General features: G+C 38.7%; 1 protein-coding gene across 8 annotated transcripts in view; it reads right to left on the bottom strand.

The window, feature by feature from the left end:
* MDM4 (MDM4 regulator of p53) overlaps nucleotides 1–23,020 on the bottom strand; it is a 42,370-nt gene extending 19,350 nt beyond the window's left edge. For 6 of the 8 annotated variants that reach the window (XR_012330669.1, XR_012330670.1, XM_019952698.3 and 3 more), the window contains exons 1-5: nucleotides 22,887–23,020; nucleotides 7,036–7,147; nucleotides 5,264–5,338; nucleotides 2,949–3,082; nucleotides 1,869–1,924 (exon numbers count right to left, since the gene is read on the bottom strand). Coding sequence is in view for 6 of the 8 variants with exons in the window: in XM_019952698.3 (XP_019808257.1) it covers nucleotides 1,869–1,924; nucleotides 2,949–3,082; nucleotides 5,264–5,338; nucleotides 7,036–7,113 (343 nt within the window). In the remaining 2 variants the exon portion in view is untranslated. Of the gene's footprint in view, nucleotides 1–1,868; nucleotides 1,925–2,948; nucleotides 3,083–5,263; nucleotides 5,339–7,035; nucleotides 7,148–7,274; nucleotides 7,681–22,549; nucleotides 22,731–22,886 lie in introns of those variants that run through there. The other 2 variants (XM_019952699.3, XM_033852348.2) reach the window with 2 other exon arrangements.
* Between the last annotated feature and the right edge of the window lie 215 nt (nucleotides 23,021–23,235).

Here is a 23,235-nt window from a genome sequence, read left to right as displayed (position 1 = left end):
TTACTAGCAAGGGTTAAAGAGACATCAATGTGTGGCACAAAGGAAAGAGCAAGGACTGGACAGTCACAAATATCTGCTCTATCCCTTATCAGTGGCATCTCATCTTGGACAAGTTACTCATTCTATTAAAAAAAAAAAAAAAAAGCCCTCAGTTTCTTCATCTCCAGACCTTCCTCACAGGGCTATTATGAGGATAAATTGAAATGTTTGCTACAGAAATGTTCACTTTAATATATGGCATGTTAAATTCTGCTGAGGAAGTGCAAGAAAGAAAATGAGAGAGGAAAAAAAGTGAAAATTATACCCACTCAAGATATTCAGAGAACACATCAATCAGAAAGCAAATTTTAGTGAAAGAATAGATAAGCAAATATAAAATTATCTGTGTATTTCAAGCCTGTAGTGACTATCCCTGGAAAACCATACTATTTCACAAGTGACTGAATTTCAAATAAATGCTGTATCATTTGCAAGGCCTTCCCTCTCAAACAGAAATTTACAGCTGAGTGAAGTGGGCAAATGGCTCAGTGAAACCAAGAGGCTTCAAAATTCACTGTAAGTTCAAACTCACATTTCAATATGAGAGCAAAGTCTCTTTGCTCTCACTTTAAAGAGTAAATCTTTATTAGGAATGGATTTTTTTCAAACTATTTGTTTCAGTAAACTATTGAAAAATAACCTATCTAAAGGGATTACAAACTTGGGCTTTCTTCAAAGGACAACCTTACCTAAAATCTAATTTGAAACTCACAAAATGGCTTCATGTAGGAATGGAGAAAGAAGAAAGTTTCACTATTTGGAAATGAGTGAGAGTGTTACATTTTAGTTGTATCCAGTTTATTCACTTATCTCTAACACACCATACTTCAGATCCCAAAGCAGCCAGTTTCCTGCACATAACTAATAAACTAAACTCAAAGGGCAGTATTTAAAAGATATAAAATCAAGCAAAAGGTTAGACAAATTGGCATTCAAATAACAGAAAGCTAAAACCTTTAGGTGAAAAGTTCTCGGGGGGATCTTTATAAGATGGATCAGGGTGACACCACATAAGCCCACAGAATCTTAACATCACTGAAAGAGGGACAGGTAGACCTTACAGGGCTCTGATGTGATGCAACAGATATATAAAGCACCACCTATGAAACATTCTCAACAAAACATTTAACCTTGAATCTATCCAAGCACTATTTGTTTACCAAAAATAGAAGAGACAGAGAAACATGTTAAACAACATCACAAGGAAACAATCTGCAAACTAGAATGTGGGAAATTCTACAAGACAAATCATCTATTTCTTCAACAAACAAATGACATAACAAAAGGAGGGTTAAGTTTTATAGATTAGAATTACTTAACAGACATATCAGCCAAAGGCAAAGTGTGGACTTTGTTTGGATCCTGATTTGAATAAGCCAAATGTAAAAAGACATTTCTGAAATAATGGGTTAACCATGCATGAACTGCCTATTGGATAGTATTATGGAGTTACTGTTTATTTTGTTTATTATGTTAATTTTGTTGGGTGTAATAATGGCATTGTAGTTGTGTTTGAAGGAAAAATGTCCTTATCTGTTAGAGATTTTTTTTTAAAAGCCTGTGTAGATGAAGCAAATATGGCAAAACATTAACAATTACTACATCTAAGAGGTGGGCATTAATTATACTAATCTCTATTTTCACTATATTTGAAAATTTTCACAATGAAAAGTCAAATAACACAGTAGTAACATTCTGTGTGACAGGTATCCCTCCCAGTCATGCCAAGACAGCATTCAATTTCCATCTTGATCCTCCTTGTTCTCCCATAATTTGCCCCCCTGAACTCAAAATTGTGATAAAGACTGAAGAAATATAATGAGACATACCTGTAGTAGCAGTAGATAAAGTGACAAGATTCTTTCTTAGCATATCATAGAGAGGGCTGTCAAAGAGATAAAATTAAAAATTAATCCCACGGTTTTCCGTTAACATGGCATCTCCCAACATTCTTTATAACATATGAAGAGGCAGAATATTTTCCCCAGAATAGATTTTATTAAATTATTTAAGCATCAACATGTTAATACCCAAGCCCTTGTGTTACTCTGCAACCATTTAAAAAAACTAATTTACGTTTTATTTCATAAGCTAACAGTAACCCAAGTGGGGAGATTTCCTTCAAGACTACTTCCTTCTAAGAACTGAGTTTTACATTTTATTGGGGAATGGAGGTGGGAGACTTAGAAGAAACAGTCATCACAAAACTATAGAGAGAATGAGAACAATGACTTCTCAACTACTAATTAGCTTTTGACTGTGTAAGTCAATAACCATACACCCTGTGCAGCTGGAGAATGCCATGCAACAGGTAAGAATAGCTCTAATATGATTCTTATGAAGCCCATCGTTAACCTCAAACTGCCCAGCAATTCTACATTTCTCTCATCAGCTCACTCTTCCTCTCTATAACAACTGTTTCACAAAATTCTAATCTCGCCACATCAATCTCCCTCCTACCTAGGCCTTTACACATGATGTTCAATCTGCCAGAAGCTCTCCTTCAACCAGCTCCCTCTAACGAATTATCCTTCAGCTCTCAACTCAAATATCACTTCCTCAAGGAACCTTTCTTCCACCCCTAAGACCCTAAATCCCATCCTCCAACACAGCCTCATGTACCTCTTTTATGTAACACTTATCATAATATAATTTTACCATGTATTGATGTGATAATTCGATTAAGATGGGGAAGGGTGTCTACTGTCTCACTCTACTCTTTAAGCTCCATAAAATTAGACACTGTGCTGCTCACTACTATGTTCTCAGTGCCTCGCAATCACCTGATATATGTAGGCCCAACAAATATTTTGTGGACTAAAAGATTAAATAACCATTAATAACCTATGGAGATTAAGTGGTTAGGTATAAGCACCCCGAAAAGATAAACAAACCCTCACTCTTTTTACCTTGGATCTTTCACAGAGAAGCTCTGACGACCTAGTAGCTCTCCCAAAAGATCTCCACCACAATATACCATATGCTGCTCCTGCTGATCATAAAGCTGCTTCACCATTATATACTGGCCTAGATAGTGCATGACCTACATGGGAACAACATACTATGAAGAGATCTGTCCAGCTGCTGCCCAAAACACAAATTAAATGAGGAAATAAGGTAAGTTAGTTTACTAGAGAAAGAGGTAACATATAATGAACATGACTGTCAGTGCTTGTGTAAGGGGTCCTACAAAAGGACAGTTGCCCCCAATTACTCGGTTCATCTACTTATTATCATTCTGGACACTATCAGACCCTTACTTTTTAGAATAAAAATGTACCAGTCTGATAATGAGAAAAAGTGGTGAATTTACTTAGTATCCCCTTAATGTTCTCACCAGTCCAAGTAAAGGGGTCTGTTCTATTACTAGAAGTAATAAACTTTAAATTTGCCTGGATCATAAAAATATTTTCCAAGTCCAGGGGCACATAACTACTATAGGCTTTGATGTATGTTCACTTAAGTCTTTTTAGCAAATGAAGTACAATGGTAATAAGCCATTAGCACTATAAGTGCATAAAACAGAATTTAAGTGTTTATCAAATAAAAATTTAGTCTACCTGACCTTTTTCACAGAGTTCACAAAATGGGAGGGAACACACACAAGTTCTTGGTTCAAAATTTTTAAGTTATCCAATTTTCCTAATGTGATAGATTTTCCTCCAGGTGATAGATTTTTTTTAATTGCTTAATAGTTAAGTTCACTTAATGATAGTAATAATTTTATCACAGATCACAAACGGACCAAAGTAGCTATCTTTATCTTTAGGCCCTGACTTCCCAAGAATTATAAGATATTTGCACAAAAATTTTCCTAATACTGTTTCCATTATATTGAAGCAATGATGCTCTTAGGCTCCCATCCATCCCAGGCAACATGTCCCAATATTAACGGAGCTCTCATAGCTAATCAAATATCTAGAGAAAAATAAGATGAGAAAGAACACCTACTATAAGAAAAAGGAGGAAGGTTTGTTTGTTTGTTTGTTTTTGGCCATGCCATGCGGCATGTGGGATCTTAGTTCCTAAACCGGGATTGAACCTGTGCCCCCTGCATTGAGAGCGTGGAGTCTTAACCACTGGACCACCGGGGATGTCCTGGAAGTTTTATATTTATGTCTGTCCAACTTCCAGAAAAAAATAAATCCACTACAAGTATACAAAACAAGATCTTCAAAAACACTACTCTGAATTTCTATATGCTAGTATTCTCATTATACCATATTGCCTCAATGCACATACTGATAACCAATATTTAAAAGTAAAAAACTAGGAAATTCCTCTTTATGCACCAAGTAGTGTCAAGATTCATAATAAAGAGCTTACTGTGTAAACTGACTCCGTCCAACATTTCCCCCATAAAACATATGTAATTAACTCTGTCTTAACTCAGGCAAACTCTGCCATGCTACTGAAGGAGACAGCATAATGCATTATAACAACTTTATTGATATAAAAATCCACACTTTAATAACAGTTTGGAAAAAAGTCTTACCAGAATTTTACATACAAAGTCCAAAATGACAAACTTAATTTAAAATGATAAAAGAAATATGAGTATTCAAGAAAATCTGAAATGCCTCCAGATTTGTTTCCTTGAGAGGTAGAATGACTCAGGAGCATAGCATTGCTAACAGCTTTTATGAAAAGTCAAAAAGAAGCTTGAGAATTTTGTTTCCTCTGTTTAAGAAGGGTTCGATCTTCACCCTACTAAATCCAAGCAGTTCAAAGAGATTAACATTTTAATACTGAGTCTTTTCCACTTAAAGAATTCAATTTGTTTCTGTGTTAAAAGAAAACTTTAGAAACTAAATAAGTTATTTAAATGCATGTTTAAAATAACTCACAGTGCTCAAAAGAGTATCTGACAGATTTATAATGAAAAACTACTGCATTTAATTCCTGCCTCACAGCATATCTTGTAAATCATAGACAGTGTCTTTTTTTTTTTTTTTTTTTTTTGGCCACACCATGCGGCTTGCTGGATCTTAGTTCCCCAACCAGGAATCGAACCCATGCCCCCTGCAGTGGAAGCACGGAGTCCTAACTACTGGACTGCCAGGGAAGTCCCTCGATGGTCTTTAAAATACAACAAAAGATGCCTCTCCAGTACCACAGGAATAGAACTTCCTTTCTTAGGCCTGATTTCAGAACCATACATTCATAGGCTTCTATTATACTTCTCAGCTTTTCTTTAAGCTGAGAATTTTCTTTGATGGCTTACCTCTTTAACAGTGAACATTTCACCTTGTGCACCTGCTGCCTGCAAAATCTTCAGAAGTGGCAGTTTTGGTCGTACCTGATATAAACATAAAATAAATTTGCTATTTACATTTCAATTAGACTGGTTTCTGAGCCCCAAGGGAAAAACAAATCTCCTTAAACTTTTTTTTTAACAAACCCTGGTTCATACTTAGCATCTAATAACTACAGAAGATCAGTCTATTACTTGTTAACTTCCTGAAAAATCACGTTTTCAAAAGGCAGCACATTCACACCCACTAGGACGGCTATAATAACAGGAAAAAAGAAAAGAAAAAAATAACCAGTGTTGGCGAGGATGTAAAGGAACTGGAACCCTTGAGCACTGCTAGGGGGAATGTAAAATGGTGCAGCTACTGTGAAAAATGGTTTGGCAGTTACTCAAAGAGTTAAGCATAGAATTACCATATGACCCAGCAGTTCCACTCCTAGGTATATATCCAAAAGAACCAAAACCAGGGAGTCAAACAAATATTTGTACACCACTGTTCATAGCAGCATTATTCATAATAGCCAAAAGATGGAAACAACCTAAATACCACTGACAGATGAATGGATAAACAAGATGTGGTATATACATACAAGGAATAGTGACTTTGTTTGCCATCTCCTGACTCTGATTATACAGTCTGTCTTTAGTCACAGAATTTAATTTTTTTCATTTTATATGATCAAATTTGTCTCTCTCATCCTCTTACAGCCTCCTTGGTTTTGTCTTTTTTTTTTTTAATATTTATTTATTTGGTTGCACTGGTTGTGGTAGGCGGGCCACTTTGTTGCGGCATGCAAACTCTTAGTTGCGGCATGCATGTGGGATCTAGTTCCCTGACCAGGGATCAAACCTGGGCCCCCTGCATTGGGAGCATGGAGCCTTAGCCACTGCACCAGCAGGGAAGTCCCTCCTTGGTTTTGTCTTATTTAAGGTCTCTCTTATTCTAAAGTTTCAAAATACTTCCTAAATTTTCTTCTAATATTTTTTATCATTTCACTTTTTACATTTAAATCTTTATCTCTCCGGAATTTGTTTTTGTACAAGGTTTGAGGTCTTCATTTGCTTCCTTTCAGGGATGGCCAATTAAGTCAAAACCATTTATTACATAAGCCACATTTTCCCCCATCAAATCAAATTCCATCTTTATCATAAATTAAGGTACATAATATATATATGGTGCAATGTTTATGAAACCACAAAACAAAATTATGTATTTTATGTTAGAGGAAAAGATCTGGAACAAGACACACCAAATTGATAATAGTGTTATCTCAGAGGGAAGGGACTTAGGCAGAAGAAGGGAGGAGATGATCAAAGGAATCTCTACAGATAAATACTTTATAAATACATGATAAAGACTGAATTTTTTATAAGAATACACTTACTATATTTACAATTTAAAACTGATTTTTAAAGAAAACAAATTATATACAATGAAGTGAGAAGGAAGACAAATATATAACTTGGCCCCAAATCCTCCACTAGCCATCCATACCCTAAAACAGGATAGGTGTTTAAAATGTGCCATTTTGAGCAATCTGTAACCTCCAAGTATTTATTTAATCAATGATCAATTCAAATTTATAAGCATTGATACTGTTTACTAGTTTCCCTAATATGACATTTAAAAAAGGAATCTTTTCTGCTCTGAATGAAATCCTACAGTCAGTGAAGTCAGTTACATGACCCAATTTAATTTTTAAAAACTTAAAGAAAAATAGGAATGCCTAAAAATAAGTTACCTGATTGGTTTGTTCTGGAGAGATCCTGCAAGCACTGTCAGATGTTGAACAATGGGCAGAGGTGGAAAATGTTGTCATTTTGGCAGTGGTGAAATGAAGTCTGCTGATAAATCTAAAAGGAAAAAAATTGTAAAAATCTCTTCTAAAGTAGAAAATTCTCTTTAGGATTTACAAAAAAAGCAACCAGCAGAAGTAAAAGAAACACATATATCACAGCACCCTACACAAGTGCAATGTACCCATGCTGAGGTTCTTGTTACCCTTCTGATCACTTTCTAGTTCAGATCCTGCAAAAAACTGAAGAGCTTCACTAAGAATAAGAACCATCTATACTTCCCTCAAGTGAAGCCTGCAAGAGAAACAGGTTCAGGCATGCTCCAACCTCTACACTGATGATAATGAGTAAACTGTTTTGGCTGAAAGTGAAATTTGCAATCATTACCTCCCCAGTTCTCTGGTATCTCCTCCTCTCTTGGACAGTGCTCAAGAGCACCCCCTAGGAGACAGATGCAGGGCTGGGGGAATTACCAAGATTAAGTAATAGATTTAAAGACTCCAAGAGCACCAAGGAAAACCTCTGCAACATGTTGCAACATGTCTTGGCAAGAGACCACAGGAAAGTCAGAGTCAAAATATTCAGTATCAGTTAAAGCAGCTTTTAAAATGTGCCAAGCCCAAAGAGTAAATACCTAAATACCTATAAAATGGGTTGAACCAAGGTGGACATACATCATCAAAGGAAAGATATAGCATGAACTGAAATAAAGGGTAAGGTTTAATTAAAGTTTTTCACCTTTTAACTTTTGTCCTTAAAAAAAAAAAGCTATAGAGAAGGAAAATAAATTTTTAAATAAACTTGAGTTTACCTTCAGAACTTTTTCTAGTAAAAAGGTGACAAACGTCAGTGAAATTTATAAATAAAAAAATCAACAGAGCCTGGGGACTTCTCTGGCAGTCCAGTGATTAAGCCTTCACCTTCCAATGAGGGGGGTGTGGGTTCGATCCCTGGTCGGGGAGCTAAGATCCCACATGCCTCCCCATCAAAAATCCAAAACATAAAACAGAAGCAATATTGTAACAAATTCAATAAAGACTTAAAAACTGGTCCACATTGTAAAAAAAAAAAATCAACAGAGTCTGGTTTACAGCTAACAAGGTTCCTCACTCTTCTGAGAAGACTTATTAATGACAACAAAGTATAAATTCAACCCTCCTTCTGAGACAGGAAGGGGGCAGGGCACAACTGTTAGGTAAAACACTGACTGAAACTGCCCACCCTGGCCAAGCAAAGCAGTAACAATTGGCATGAGTTATTTTAGGACAGGAGATCCTTGGTAAGGAACTATCAAGCCACCACCAACCGGAATAATATGGGAAAGGTCAAGAGGAAAGAGGAGACGCCAGTCCACATGTCCTACTAACCTCCTAGAATCCTCCTCGCTGGAATCCATCTTGGCTGAGCGGTTGCGCGCCACCAGAAAGGACCCTGAGTCAAAATGACTGGCCAATCCGGAAACTAATCCCATCACCATAAAACCCAAGACTGAAAGCCACTTGTGGCAGAGCAGTCCTCCTGAGTTCCCTTACCCTCCTACTCTGCCCGGGCGTCCCTTCCCAATGAAGTCTCTTGCTTTGTCAGCACGTGTGTCTACTCAGACAATTCATTTCTGAGTGTTAGACAAGAGCCCACTCTCGGGCCCTGGAAGGGGTCCCCCTTCCTGCAACACAACCTTTGAAAGAATGGCACAGCCTAAGAACCTGACATAAACTGGTTAGAACCAACTAGGTCCAAGATGGAGGACAAGTCGACTTCCACTAGACCTTGAGCCTCAGTATACACTCATTGTAACACATCAGCAAGCTAAATGACACACCCACAGGTACCACGACAGTTCTAAGGCCAACCATAAAGGTCAAAAATTGGTGGCCCAATTCCTGAAAATCCCCACCCCTTCCCCAATATAGCTGGAATACTCCTCCCACTCATTAGCCTATAATATTACCCACCCCTATAAAAACTGACAACCCCATACCCTGGTGCCTCTCTCACCTTCCGAAATGGCCCACACTCTCTCTACGGAGTGTGTTTCTCCCTGAATAAATCATCTTTCATTTTACTACGGCTTGCTCTTGAATTCTTTCCTGCGCAAAGCCAAGAACCCACACTCGGACTTGCCTGAGACCTGGGACGTGACCATCCTCTCATGCCCCACTCTCTTTCCTGCAACACTTCTATCAGCTTCCCTTGCTACAAAATGGGAAGTCAAACAGGATACAAGCATAACTTGTAGGGATTTTTTGTAAATTTATTTATTTGTTTGTTTATTTTTTGGCTGTGCTGGGTCTTCGTTGCTACTCGTGGGCTTTCTCTAGTTGTGGCGAGCGGGGGCTACTCTTCGTTGCGGTGCGTAGGTTTCTCATTGCAGTGGCTTCTCTTGTTGTGGAGCACAGGCTCTAGGTGCTTGGGCTTCATTAGTTGTGGCACACAGGCTCAGTAGTTGTGGCGCACGGGCTTAGTTGCTCCGTGGCATGTGGGATCTTCCTGGACCAGGGCTCAAACCTGTGTCCCCGGCACTGGCAGGCAGATTCTTAACCACTGTGCCACAAGGGAAGTCCCATAACTTGTCATTTTAAAGCAAATAGCGTTTAACTGGCATTTCAAACCTTATTAAAAAAAAAACTCATCTTGAGAACAAACATATGGACACCAAGGGGGGAAAGCGGTGTGGGGGGGTGATGTGATGAATTGGGCGATTGGGATTGACATGTATACACTGATGTGTATAAAATTGATGACTAATAAGAACCTGCTGTATAAAAACATAAATAAAATAAAATTCAAAAATTAAACAAGAACAAAAACAAAAAACACCTCATCTCCCTAAACCTGCTAGTGCTATAGTCTCCCCCATCTCATTAAATGGCAGCTCCATCCTTCCAGTTGCTCAGGTCAATGACCGTGAAGTTATCCTCAATTCCTTTTTTTCTCACACTTCACACCCAGTCTATGAATAAATTCTGAAGCTCTATCTTCAATATATATCCAAAATCAAAGCATTTCTCACTACCTCCGTCATTACTACACTAACCAAACTGCCCATCTCTGAACTGCCTTAGCTCGTAAAGGTTTTCTTGCTTCCACCCTTGCCCCTCTGGCTCCTAACCTCCTCCTTTTGTCTTTGCTCAAAATGTCATTTTATCAATGAGGCCACACATTTTAAATGTGACCACACATTTTAAAAACTGCTACTCCCAGCCCCCAGTATTCCCTATCTCCTTCCCTGCTTTATTCTTCTTTTCTTCACTGTCCTTGTTACCAACCAACACAGTATATACATTTTAATTTTTATCATGTAAAACATAAGCTGTAAGTGGGAAGGGATTTCTATTTATTTGTTCATTAATATATCCCCAGTGCCTAAACTGTCAATTATGTACATAGTAGAACAACACGATGGATACAAATATTAATAATAGTTTGGACAATTTCCAAAAATGGCCCCCAATAAACCACATCTCCCAACTGGCTACTCTACTGGTGACCACACAAAAAGGCCACGTGGAGAGGCTCAGTCATCCAGCTGAGCTCAGCTTTCCAACCATACCCTTCAAAGTATCACACATCTTGGGACATTCCAGCCTCAGGTGACACCTAACTCCAGCTGCATGACAGACTACAAGCGAGACCACCAGAACCAACGCATAGAATGGGATGTTCATCCCACAGAACTCAGCACATAGCATCATAAGAAATAAATGGCAAAGACTTATATAGAGCTTAATCTGTACCAGCACATATATTAATCTGTTTAATACTTAAATAATCCTATGATGTAGGCACTATTATTATCCTTACTTTATAAATGAAGCAAGAGAAGCACAGGGACATTATTTGCCCAAGATCACACAATTAGGAAACTGCTGAAGTCAAGATTTTAAACTCAGAACAGCTCTGAAGTCCCCACTTAGCAATATTTTTTTCCCATTAGACTTCAAGTACACAGAATTAATCACAATTCTTTCCTTCAATACATACTCTCATTGTTCATCCACACATGGCCCACTTTTACTTGCGTTTTCTTAATAATGCAATAAACATCCACAAACTAGGACTCTGGCAACAGTCTATATTTACCCATAAGATTCCCCCTCCCATTCCCCTGCCTCCTCCCAACAATCATCCTGAATTGTTTTGATTTTCTTCCCTTCCTTTTTATGCACTTTACAGCATCAAAATGGAATCCTAAAAAGTACATATTTTCAGTTTAGCTGCTTTTAACTCACAAAAAAGGAAGTATGTTGTATGTAATTTTAGGAATTTTTGTTTCACTAAAATAAATTCCTACTTCCCTGTCACTTGAGTTCCTTCATATAACATAAAAATTTACCATTTTTTAAAATTTTATTGAAGAATAGTTGATTTACAATGTTGTGTTTAATTTCTGCTGTACAGCAAAGTGACTCGGTTACACATATATAAATTCTTTTTCATATTCTTTTCCATTATGGTTTATCACAGGATACTGAATACAGTTCCCTGTACTATACAGTAGGACCTTGTTGTTTATCCATTCTATATATAATAATTTGCATCTGCTAATCCCAAACTCCCAGTCCTTCCCTTCCCTACCCCATTACCATTTTTAAATTTACAATTCAGTGACATGAAGTACATTCACAATGTTGTACACCATCACCACTATGCATCACCAGAACTTTTTCATCACCACAAACTGAAACTCTGTACTCATAAAACAATAACTCCTCACTATCCCCTCTCCCCAGAGACCCTGGTAACCACTACCCTACTTTCTGTCTCTATGAATATGCCCATTCTAGGTACCTCATATAAATGAAATCATACAATATTTGTCCTTGTGTCTGGCTTATTTCATTTAGCATAATGTTTTCAATGTTCATCCATGTCATAGCGTATTTTATTCTTTATTTACTTTGCTGTATATTTCCAGTGTGTGATGGACATTTGAGTTGTTTCTAGGCTTTCACTATCATGAATAGTGCTATTAACGTTCTTCTATATGTGCCAAAAAGTATCTCATGGGCATATCTACAAGACAGATTGCTGGGTTATAGCATATATGAATATTCAACTTTAGGATCTGACACCAAACTGTCCTCAAAGTGTTTGTACCAATTTATAATCCTATCAGCAATGTATAAGATACCCTGTGAATCTACCTCCTTTCCAACATCTAATGTCCTAAGACTTTTTAATTTTTCCCAATCAAATAGGTATGGGCTTGGTCTACAGTTCCCTGATCACTAATGATGCTATCTCTTTACATGCTTATCAGCCATATGTGTTTCCTCTTCTGTGAAATGTGTTGTCGTTTACACACTTTTCTAATTGATTTTGTTATACTTACTGATTTGTAATAGTTCTATATATATTTTTAATATTAACCCTTTGTCAATTGGATGTCCTGCAAATATCTTCTCCCAATTTTTAACCTCCTTTCCATTTTCTAGAAGGTGGAAAAATCTTTTTGAGCAAAAACTTAATTTTAATTAAGTCAAATTTATATTTATCAATCTTTTATTTTTTAGTCAATGATCTCTGCCTGGGTTAAACAATCTTTTACTCTCCAAGGTCTCATTTTCACCTAGACTGTCTACTAAGATTTGTGTGTGTGTGGGAGGGGGATGTCTACTAAAACTTTTAAATTTTTGTTTATGGCATTTAAACCCTTAATCCGTCTAGAGTTGACTTTTTTCTTTTTAGAGGTCAGTTTTACTCTTTTTCTATATGGATGGCCATTTTTTTCCCAGCTGAATTTATTGAACATGACCTTCTTGACTGACAGCCACCTTTGTCGTGTATCAACATGCATGAGTGTTTATGAGTTTTCTATTCTAGTCCACTGGTCTGATCTTCCTGTCTATACAATTTGACACTTTTTTTTTAAGTTTATTTTTTAAAGTTTTTTTGGCTGCACTGGGTCTTCGTTGCTGCACGCGGGCTTTTCTCTAGTTGCAGCAAGCGGGGGCTACTCTTTGTTGCGGTGCGCGGGCTTCTCATTGCCGTGGCTTCTCTTGTTGCAGAGCACAGGCTCTAGGTGCGTGGGCTTCAGTAGTTGTGGCTCACCAGCTCTAAAGCACAGGCTCAGTAGTTGTGACTCACGGGCTTAGTTGCTCGGCAGCATGTGGGATCTTCCCGGACCAGGGCTTGAACCTGTGTCCCCTGCATTGGCAGGCAGATTCTTAACCACTGCTCCACCAGGGAAGCCCCTGGCACTATCTTAATTCTTCTATCTTATCAGGAGTCTTGCCATCCCACAGGGCAAGTCTTCCCCTCCCATTCCTTTTTAGAAGTGACCAGCTATTCTTGGGTCCTTAACTCTTCTATATAAAATTTAGCATCATCAAGTTTCATGAAAATCCCTGTTGGGATTATGAATGAAATTACATTTAATATATAGATCAAACTGTTTTTCAATTCATTAACATGACACATTCCTCTATTAAGATCTTATTTAATATCTCTTAGAAAAGTTGTACAATTTTCCCTTTAGAGGTCTAGCACATTTGTGTTAGACTGATTTCTAAAGTTGGTATTGATACTACTGTGATGCCTTCTCTTCCACTGCTTTTTAGTGGTTTTTGCATATGTACAGAAATACAAGTGACTTTCAATAATCTTATATCCAGTCACCTGCTAAACTTACGTAATTATTTTTAATAACTTGTCTGTGGATCCTTCTGTTTTCTATGTAAATGACCATATCACCTGCAGATAAAATTTTATTCCTTCCTTTCCAATTCTTGTGCCTCTAATTTCTTCTACTCATCTTACATTACTGCTTAGGACTGTCAATACAATGTTGAGTACACACGGTATCAGGCATTTTTGTCTCTGATTTTAAAGGGAGTGCTTCTAATGTTTCCCTACATAACATGTTTTCTCTATTTTTTTCTTATGGTTATTCTTTATCATCTTGAAAGGGTTCCTTTTGCTCCTCATTAAGAATATATCATGGGGACCTCCCTAGTGGCACAGTGCATAAGATCCCGAGTTCCCAATGCAGGGGGGTCAGGGTTTGATCCCTGATCAGGGAACCAGATCCCATATACATGCTGCAACTAAGAGTTCGAATGACACAACTAAGGAGCCCACCTGCCACAACTAAGACCCAGTGCAACCAAATAGATAAATTTTTTTAATGTGGTTAAAAAAAATTTTAAAAAGAAGAATATATCATGGACATACACACTACTACATACAAAATAGATAACAAGGCCCCACTGTATAGCACAGGGAACTATACTCAGCATTTTGTAATAACCAGTAAGGGAAAAGAATCTGAAAAAGAATATATATATAACTGAATCACTGTGTTGTACACCTGAAACTAACACAACATTGTAAATCAACTATACTTCAACAAAATAAATTTTTTTAAAAAAAGGATTATATCATGGAAGAGTGATTTAGAAAATGCGTTTTCTGCACCTATCAAAATGATCATGATTTTTTTGGTTTTTTAATCTATTAATGTGGTAAATTTTGAATTTCATTTATGGATTTTCTAATATAGATATCCTTGCACACCTGAGATAAATCCAACTTGGTTTTGGATATTATCCTTTTTTGCATACTGTTGGTTTTGATTTGCTAATATTTTGTTTAGGTTGTAAAGTCTCTGCTGGTGAATGAAATAAGTCTGTTATTTCCCACTGTCAAGTTTTTGTCTCATTTGGATGTCAGGGTTAGCTGGCAAATAGTCCCTATTTGTCTATTGCCTGAAAAAAAATTCTATAACAAAATTGAGATGTTCTAGTCTTTGAAAGATTTCTGACCTATAAAACTTATAAAACTTATAAAACCCAGTGCTTTCTTTGTGGAAAGATTTATGTATGTATGTATTTATGGCTGTGTTAGGTCTTCGCTGCTGTGCGCGGTCTTTCTCTAGCTGCAGCGAGCAAGGGCTACTCTTCGTTGTGGTGCACAGGCTTCTCATTGTGGTGGCTTCTCTTTGGTGCAGAGCACAGACTCTAAGTGCACGGGCTTCAGTAGTTGTGGCACACGGGCTCAGCAGCTGTGGCTCATGGGCTCTAGAGCGCAGGCTCAGTAGTTGTGGCACAAGTGCTTAGTTGCCCTGTAGCATGTGGGATCTTCCTGGAGCAGGGCTCAAACCCGTGTCCCCTGCATTGGCAGGCAGATTCTTAACCACTGCGCCACCAGGGAAGTCCTGTGGGAAGACTTTTAATTGCTGCTTTAGCTTAACAAATATTAGATTATTCAAGCTTTTTTCTTCTTCCATTTTGTCTAAGTCTTCAAAATTGCTGGCATATAGTTGATAGCATTCTTTTCATCTTTATTTAGTGGACAGTTGCATCCTTCTTTCCATTCGTGATATTGTTTAACATATCTTATTACTTCTTCTACTTTAAAAAATTTATTCTGTTCATTTCCTGATTATTATAAATTAGACACTTAGTTTACTCCTTTTATAATTGAATATTTAAGGCTAAAAATTCCTTCCCCCTCCTACCCCAGCACTACTTTTTTATTCAGCTCATAGGTGTTGATATATAAAGTCTTCATTCTCATTCAGCTGTAGGTATTTTTAAATTTCCATAATTTATTTAATCCATGAATTATATAGCTATGCCTATGTATACTGTATTTCTCAAATGTATGTTTTTGTGATTAACCACTAATTTAGCAACACAGTGGGAGAGATCACCCTCTGCATAAAACCTGATCTTTGAAATTGTTACGGCTTTCACCATGGTCTAGTTGATGATCAATTCCATACTAAATGCGTGCAAAACTCTATGTTCATTAGGTTAAGCTTGTTGGTTTTTTACACTCTTCTATTTCTGCCAATCTGTCAGCTTGACATACAATTAATTAAGAGATGTAATGAAATCTCCCACCATGATGGTGGATCTCTCCATTGATCCCAGTGTAGTTCTACCAATTTCACTTCATCTGTTGTAAGGATTTTTAATCAGAGGCATTCATGCTTTAAACTGCTATATCTTCTTGGTGAGTGATTAATATATAGTGATTATAATTATGTAGTGTTTCTTTCCATCCCAATTAAGACATTCTGTCTTCAAGTATATTTTATCTTGTATTAGTATGGTCATGCCAACTTTCTTTTAGTTAGTACTTCCAGGCATGTATTTCCCCAATCTTTTAATTTCAATTTTTGCATGCCCTTAAACTTTTGGCGTGCCCTTGTAAAAAGCATATATCTGGATTTTGAGTTTTTTAATCCAATTTGTCAATTTTTATCTTTGGTGAATTTAGTCCATTTAATGTAATTGATATCTATAAATCTTCTCTTTCATCTTTTTTCTTTTCTTTTTTTTTTTAAGAACAAGTTTTGGAATGTCCAAAGAGTTTCTTTCTTTTTTTTTTTAAATATTTACTTATTATTTGGTTGCACCGGGTGGGCTCCTTAGTTGTGGCTCACCAGCTCCGTAGTTGCAGCACGTGGGCTCCTTTGTTGCGGCATGCAAACTCTTAGTTGCGGCATGCATGTGGGACCTAGTTCCCTGACCAGGGATGGGACCTGGGCCCCCTGCATTGGGAGCATGGAGTCTTAACCACTGTGCCATCAGGGAAGTCTCCCCCACTTTTTTTTTTTTAATATTTATTTATTTATTTGGCTGCACCGGGTCTTAGTTGTGGAACTTGGGATCTTTCAGTTGTGGCATGTGGGATCTAGTTCCCTGACCAGGGATCGAACCCCGGTCCCTGCACTGGGAGCTCCAAGTCTTAACCGTTGGACCACCAGGGAACTCCCTGTCTCTACCATCTGAATTTAGCATTCTAGTTTGTCCTACTCTTCCTTTTACCTTTCTTAAAATTGTATCTCTGTCTCCCTGCTAATAAGATATGAACTTCAGCATGATATCATTTGGACTTTAAATTCTGGGGCAGATATCTTTTCCCCTCTCTTGAATTTTCCTTTTCTCTCTTTTTTTTTCCCCTTTGGCCTTAGCCTTTACAACAATAAATGATAAGGTATCTGATTACCTTTATTTCATATATCTCTTGTAACATTTTCTGGATTTGAATCTCTCAGTACTTCATCTAGAACTGTCTTCAATGTGGGCCTTTAGGTGGCAAGGCTTCCAATACTTCATATGCCTGAAAATATCTGTATCATCCCCTCCTATTTAAATAAATGTGGTTAGGTATAAAACTCTTAAGTTTCCCTACAAAACCCTAAAAACACTTTTGTCTTCTTGCATTTAGCAATGTTGTTCAGAACTCTGATGTCAATTCATTTTTTGCTCCTTTGTGTGTGATCTGTTCTTTCTCTCTGAGGCTCCTACAATTTTCTTTTGTTGTGATACACTTAAATTTCACTATAATATGTCTAGAAGTGAGTTTTTCCTGACCTCTTATTTTTAGCACTCTAAGAAACCCTTCCATCTGGGGACTTTCTTTTTCCTTTTTAATTCTAAAAGAGAACAATTTTTCCATTATTTCTTCAATACTTCCTCCTTTCCATTTTTATTTCTCTAAGATTCCTATTATTCAGATGTGAGTACCTCTACATCTATTCTCCTTATCTTTTAACTTTTCATTTATATGTTTTTTTCTTTGTCCTTTTCTCCTTTGTTCTGGGAGTTTTCCTCAATCTAGAATTCTAATTCACTCAATTGTATCCATTCTGTTACATCCATCTGATGTGATGTTCTTTATTTCAACCACTATATTTTTCAAGGCTACTATTTCTGCTTGGTTCTATCAGCCTCTGCTTATTCTTGTTTCAAGTTGTTAATATCATCCCTACTTCCTCTAGAATGATTATCAGTCTAACTTTAAACTTTCTTTAAAATTTTATTTTATTTATTTATTTTTGGCTACATTGGGTCTTCATTGCTGTGCACAGGCTTTCTCTAGTTGCAGCGAGAGAGGGCTACTCATCGCAGTGGCTTCTCTTGTTGCAAAGCACGGGCTCTAGGTGCACGGGCTTCAGTAGTTGTAGCACACAGGCTCAGTAGTTGTGGCACACAGGCTCAGTAGTCATGGCGCATGGGCTTAGTTGCTCCACGGCATGTGGGATCTTCCCAGACCAGGGCTCAAACCTGTGTCCCCTGCATTGGCAGGCAGATTCTTAACCACTAAGCCACCAGGGAAGCCCTAACTTTAAACTCTTGATCCATCTGTTCTATTACTTATGTTCCAATGAAGCCTATATATTGTTCTCCTATTGAAATACCTGTGCTCTTCAACACTGTTATTTTTCCCTAGAGGACAGCAGCTATTCTGATTGGCAAAGCATAAGGGAGAAGACCAAATTCCAGCCAAAATCAGCCACAGTAAGCTGGAGTAAGGTAGGAGATGAACACTAAAGTAGAAAATCCCAAGCACCAGATAACCACAATCACTATCCATCCCACACAATCACAGCTCAGACCAAGGATTCACCTTCTGTTCCCCAGGGAGATACAGCATTATGATAGGGATTTGGGGAGACCTAAGAATTAAGAAGGTAACGGACAGAGAAGTGACTGCCTAAAGTCAGTCATCACTTGTTTTTTTTCTCAACTCCTCCTCACAAGTATATGCTTCTGTAATGCCCTGATTTACTCTTAAGGAAAGCTGGACTAGGGTTGAGTCACAGCAAGTGTAGAAAAAGGTAATTCCAAAGTACTGAGGCAGGAGAGCAACTAGAGCAGTATTCCAATATTTCCCTTCTTCCACAGTTTTATTCTCCTACAGCTATGCCTGCCTGACTCCTGTCCTAGGCCAAAGACCCACCCTCCCCCAACCCCCACCTCCACCCCACAAAGCAGTTCAAAAAAGTCCACATCACCCATTTGTTTCTCACAGTATTTTCCTTTTATAGTCCCTCTAGGGATGATTTGAGAGAAAGGAGTCAGCAGTCATGCCAGTTCAGCATCTTAGTAGGAACAAGACTTGACCGCTTGGCAGCTCTGAAGAATTTAAACGTCAATAATGGTTTAACATCTGGTAGAAAGTGTTGTGCCATTAAAAAGATACTGATTTAAGGGCCACAGAAGTTCAGAGAAAGACAAATTACTTTTGATTGCAAGGCAGAGGAGGAATGAGAGGGAATGGCAATAGCAGTGGGAGGACTTTAAAATGGGAGAACACTGGAAAGAATAGGAGAGAAAAATACCATGAGGAAAGGAATTGTTCTCGGATGTATGTGAGAAATGAAGTCAGTTGATGGGCTCTGAACCCAAAGCAAGATCTTTTCCCTTTTTCACCTGGAATCTGTTTTGAGTGCAACAGGGTTAGGTACTGTTAGCCTCTCCTTAATACAGAAGACTGAGGCTTAAAGAAGTCAAATAGGGCTTCCCTGGTGGCGCAATGGTTGAGAGTCCACCTGCCGATGCAGGGGACACGGGTTCGTGCCCCGGTCCGGGAAGATCCCACATGCTGCGGAGCGGCTGGGCCCATGAGCCATGGCCGCTGAGCCTGCACGTCCGCAATGGGAGAGGCCACAACAGTGAGAGGCCCGCGTACCACAAAAAAAAAGAAGTCAAATAACTTGCCCAAGACTAAAGCTTATCCTTTTACATTCAGTTTCTCAAACCAGAAAGCTAGAGTCATCTTGACCTCTCCCTCTTCCCCCATTATCACATCATCAAACTTTATGGATTTTAACTCCTAAATCTTTCAAAACCACGCCCTCTCTTCATCTTCACCATCAATTCCCCAAATCAAAAAATGTTATTTCTTGCCTGTGTCACTGCAATAGACTCTTAACTGTCTCTCTAACCCCACTTCAATCCAAACTCCACACTACAGCCAGAAGGATTAAAAAACCAAAATAAAATAAACAATCCTACCCTGCCAGGCCCTGCTCCACTGCTTGCTACTGTTTGAAAAATAAAGAGCCTAGGCCCTCAGCACCTTGCCAGTCTTTCCAACTTACACTGCTCTTCCTTACACTCCCTGCACCTCATCCACACTGATCTTTTAGTTTCTCAAACCGGGCCTTTGCACACATTGTTCCTTCATTTTGAACACAGTTCTCTGTACAAGACTGACTCATCCTAAACCTTCCAGTCTCCAGTTAAATGTCATCTCCTCAACAATCATTAATAAGTGTTAAAACCATATAAGTGAAAGGTTGGGGGAAGGGGGGACTTAAAAACACACTGAGCAGGCTTACAGCATTTGACCCACTGACCAAATTTATCTCTAGAAAGAGCAGCATTCACACATCATGTACTTCCTGTGTGAAGCAACTGGAAGCACCCAGTACCTCCTATGAAATATTCTTGGCCCCCCACCCCCAATCCAAATCTAATCAAGCTTCTAGATCTAACTAATATGTGTTTGTAGGGGGAAAAAATGGAGGATGGAGGAATAACTAAACAATACTAAAAGCAGGCAATTAGGCAAATCCAGAATGTAGGAAATTCTACAGGGTCTTGGGTGCAGCATTACTGTTGAAGTGGACAGACTGTTATAGAGACTTAAAAAACACTACCCTAATACAATGTGTGGACCTTGTTCAAGTCCTAATTCAAACAAGCCATCTGTAAAATGTCATTTTTTCCTAAACAATCAGGAAATTTTTAATTATGTACTAGGTATTAGATACTATTAAGAAGCTGTAAATGGTAGTAGAAAGGCACTGTGGTAAATTTTTAAAAAATCCTAACCTGATAAGAGCTACATCCTGACATATTTAAAGGTAAATAAAATGACACATCTGTGAAACTTTAAAATATTTCCTTAAAAAGGTGGGAAAATAGAAAATAACAATATTAAATTAAAACAATAGGTTTTAATTACCTTATTGAATGGTACACAGCAAATGTGTAAGAAATGACAACAATTCCATGTGTTTATCTATTGTATCTTGAAAAAACTAGTAATCTTGGAAATACTATTCCAGTTACCTCCTTGGTCAAGGCTTTTCTGACTCCCCAAAGGAAGCTGATGACACCACAGCACCTCTATTAAAACACTCACAACATTATATTTATGTCTTTATGTGTGTCCCCTACTGGATTGAAATCATACAGAGAAGGAACAGTCTTATACATCTCTCAATGATAACAGAAGAGTGGTTTTTACCCTACACTTAGTCCAAAAGACTCCTACACCTCATCTTCAAATCTCTACCTTTGAAGATAACTGTGATTTAAAGACTAATTAAAATAAAAGCTTCTGGGCTTCCCTGATGGCGCAGTGGTTGAGAGTCCGCCTGCCGATGTAGGGGACACGGGTTCGTGCCCCGGTCTGGGAAGATCCCACATGCCGCGGAGTGGCTGGGCCCGTGAGCCATGGCCGCTGAGCCTGCGCGTCCGGAGCCTGTGCTCCGCAACGGGAGAGGCCACAACAGTGAGAGGTCCGTGTACCGCAAAAAAAAAAAAAATAAAATAAAAAAAAATAAAAGCTTCTTGTCAGAAGTCAGCAGAACTAATCATTCTTATCAATTCTTTAAAGTCCTAAGGACCTCTACTAAACACCAGTCTGACTGTCTTTCAACTAAATATGTTAAAGTAATAAAACCAACTGTTTTCTTTTAAAAAAGAAACTACCATTCAGATGTTGTTTTAGTTCTTACCAGGTCTGTTACACAACTAAAAAGGTGAAGTGTGTAGCAAGAGTATGCTCCAGCAGTTTGCAAAACAAACAATACGCTAGGAAACAACCTAAAAATCCATCAATGGGGAGCTGGTTAAAGAAATTCTTGTACAACCCTATAATTCAATACTACGCAAGCCCTTAAAAGAAAATATTATATGTAGACTTTATGGAAAGCTGTCCCTGATGTTATTTGAAAAACTTAAGGTACAGAACAGTAGACACAAAATGACCCCACTGTTGTTTAAAAATGCGAGTATGTGTGGAAAAAGTCAGGAAGGACATAATACCAAGCAGTTAAGGGTAGCTAGCTTGAGGAGGGGACAGGTTAGGGACACGTTAATGGACAATTAACTTTACACACTTCTGTACTGTGCTTTTTTTTTTCTTTTTAACAACAGGCAAGTAGTATTTTAGTTTTTTAAAAAACTTTAAAATAAAAAATTGTGATCCTGACCGTACTGTGAAACAAAATATTCCGAAATAAATACTTCTAAACTAAATTAATTTTTCATAGCAGGAATGTATGAGGAGGGAGGGAACTAAGCCCAAACTGAGATGTAGTAAAATTTAATACCAAAAGGTACCAAGTTATCTTTGATACTTGTTCCCCGTGCCAACATCCCAAAGCACGGAGCAGCTTCGTAACTAATAGATCTTTCCGGATGAAGGAAAACAGAAGCAGCATTTTCTCCGGGTGTCGCTTTAAAACACTGGTTTTCAAACTTGAGGGTGTACAAGAATCAACTGGGAAATGTGCTGATTAAAATACATATTCCCGAGCCCCAGCTCCTGGCATTCTGTTAGAGGAAGTCTGGGTGTGGCCCCCAAGTGAGCATTCTTCAAAAAAGCACTCAAGTGCCTCTGAGACAGATGGTCCGCAGCCCTGAAAATTACTGCCTTAAAATCTCGAAGACACCTCAATGTCACTCTCTCCGCCTCCCTCTTTCCCACCTTTCCTCCAAAGTGCCTCAGTCATCCTCATATTTTGCGTCCAATTAAGCATCGTCAATCTATTTCGATTTGGTTTGTAACCTGTTGGCCGACCTGCATCACGTCACTCCACCTCCATTTTTGTCCTCTGCTGATTCTCATCTTATAACCCTTCCTCCACCAGCCCTTCTTCCGCCCTGTGCGACCGTCCCCACGCCGCCACCCACGCCTCTAGCTCCTCCCGCCCGCTACCCCGGCTCCGGGGCCTGCAGAACTGGCCGCGCCGCGCCCGCTCCCCACTCTCCACTTCCCACCCCCGGCCTCCCGGCACCCCGCCGACTAAACCCAAAAGCCACACCTTACGGCCGCTCCATGAGTAGCTCCCCCGCAGAGCCCGGGGGGGAGGGGGCGTCAGTCACAGGCCCTAAGGCCTCAGCAGCATTTTGAAACGGCGAGTAGTGAGGGCGCAACTTCCGGCCTCGCCAACCCATCTTCCATAAGAGCTTCCGGTGAGGCCTCCAGAAACCATAGATGGGCCAACTGGATGGCTAGAGAGTCAGGAGGCTGAGCCGTCCCTACCATAGAGTAGATCCAGTCCGGGGAAAGAGAGTCGCAGGACCTGGACCACTAAGAGTTGTGAGGTTTCAAGAGAGATCATTTGAGGAAATTGCAGGATCTTGTGATATTCATAAACATGTCCTGGGAGA

Source organism: Tursiops truncatus, chromosome 1 (assembly GCF_011762595.2).
Source record: "Tursiops truncatus isolate mTurTru1 chromosome 1, mTurTru1.mat.Y, whole genome shotgun sequence".
NCBI classification, from domain to species: Eukaryota; Metazoa; Chordata; class Mammalia; order Artiodactyla; family Delphinidae; genus Tursiops; species Tursiops truncatus.
Note: the sequence above shows the minus strand (reverse complement) of the source record. Positions and strands in the feature narration are given on the sequence as shown.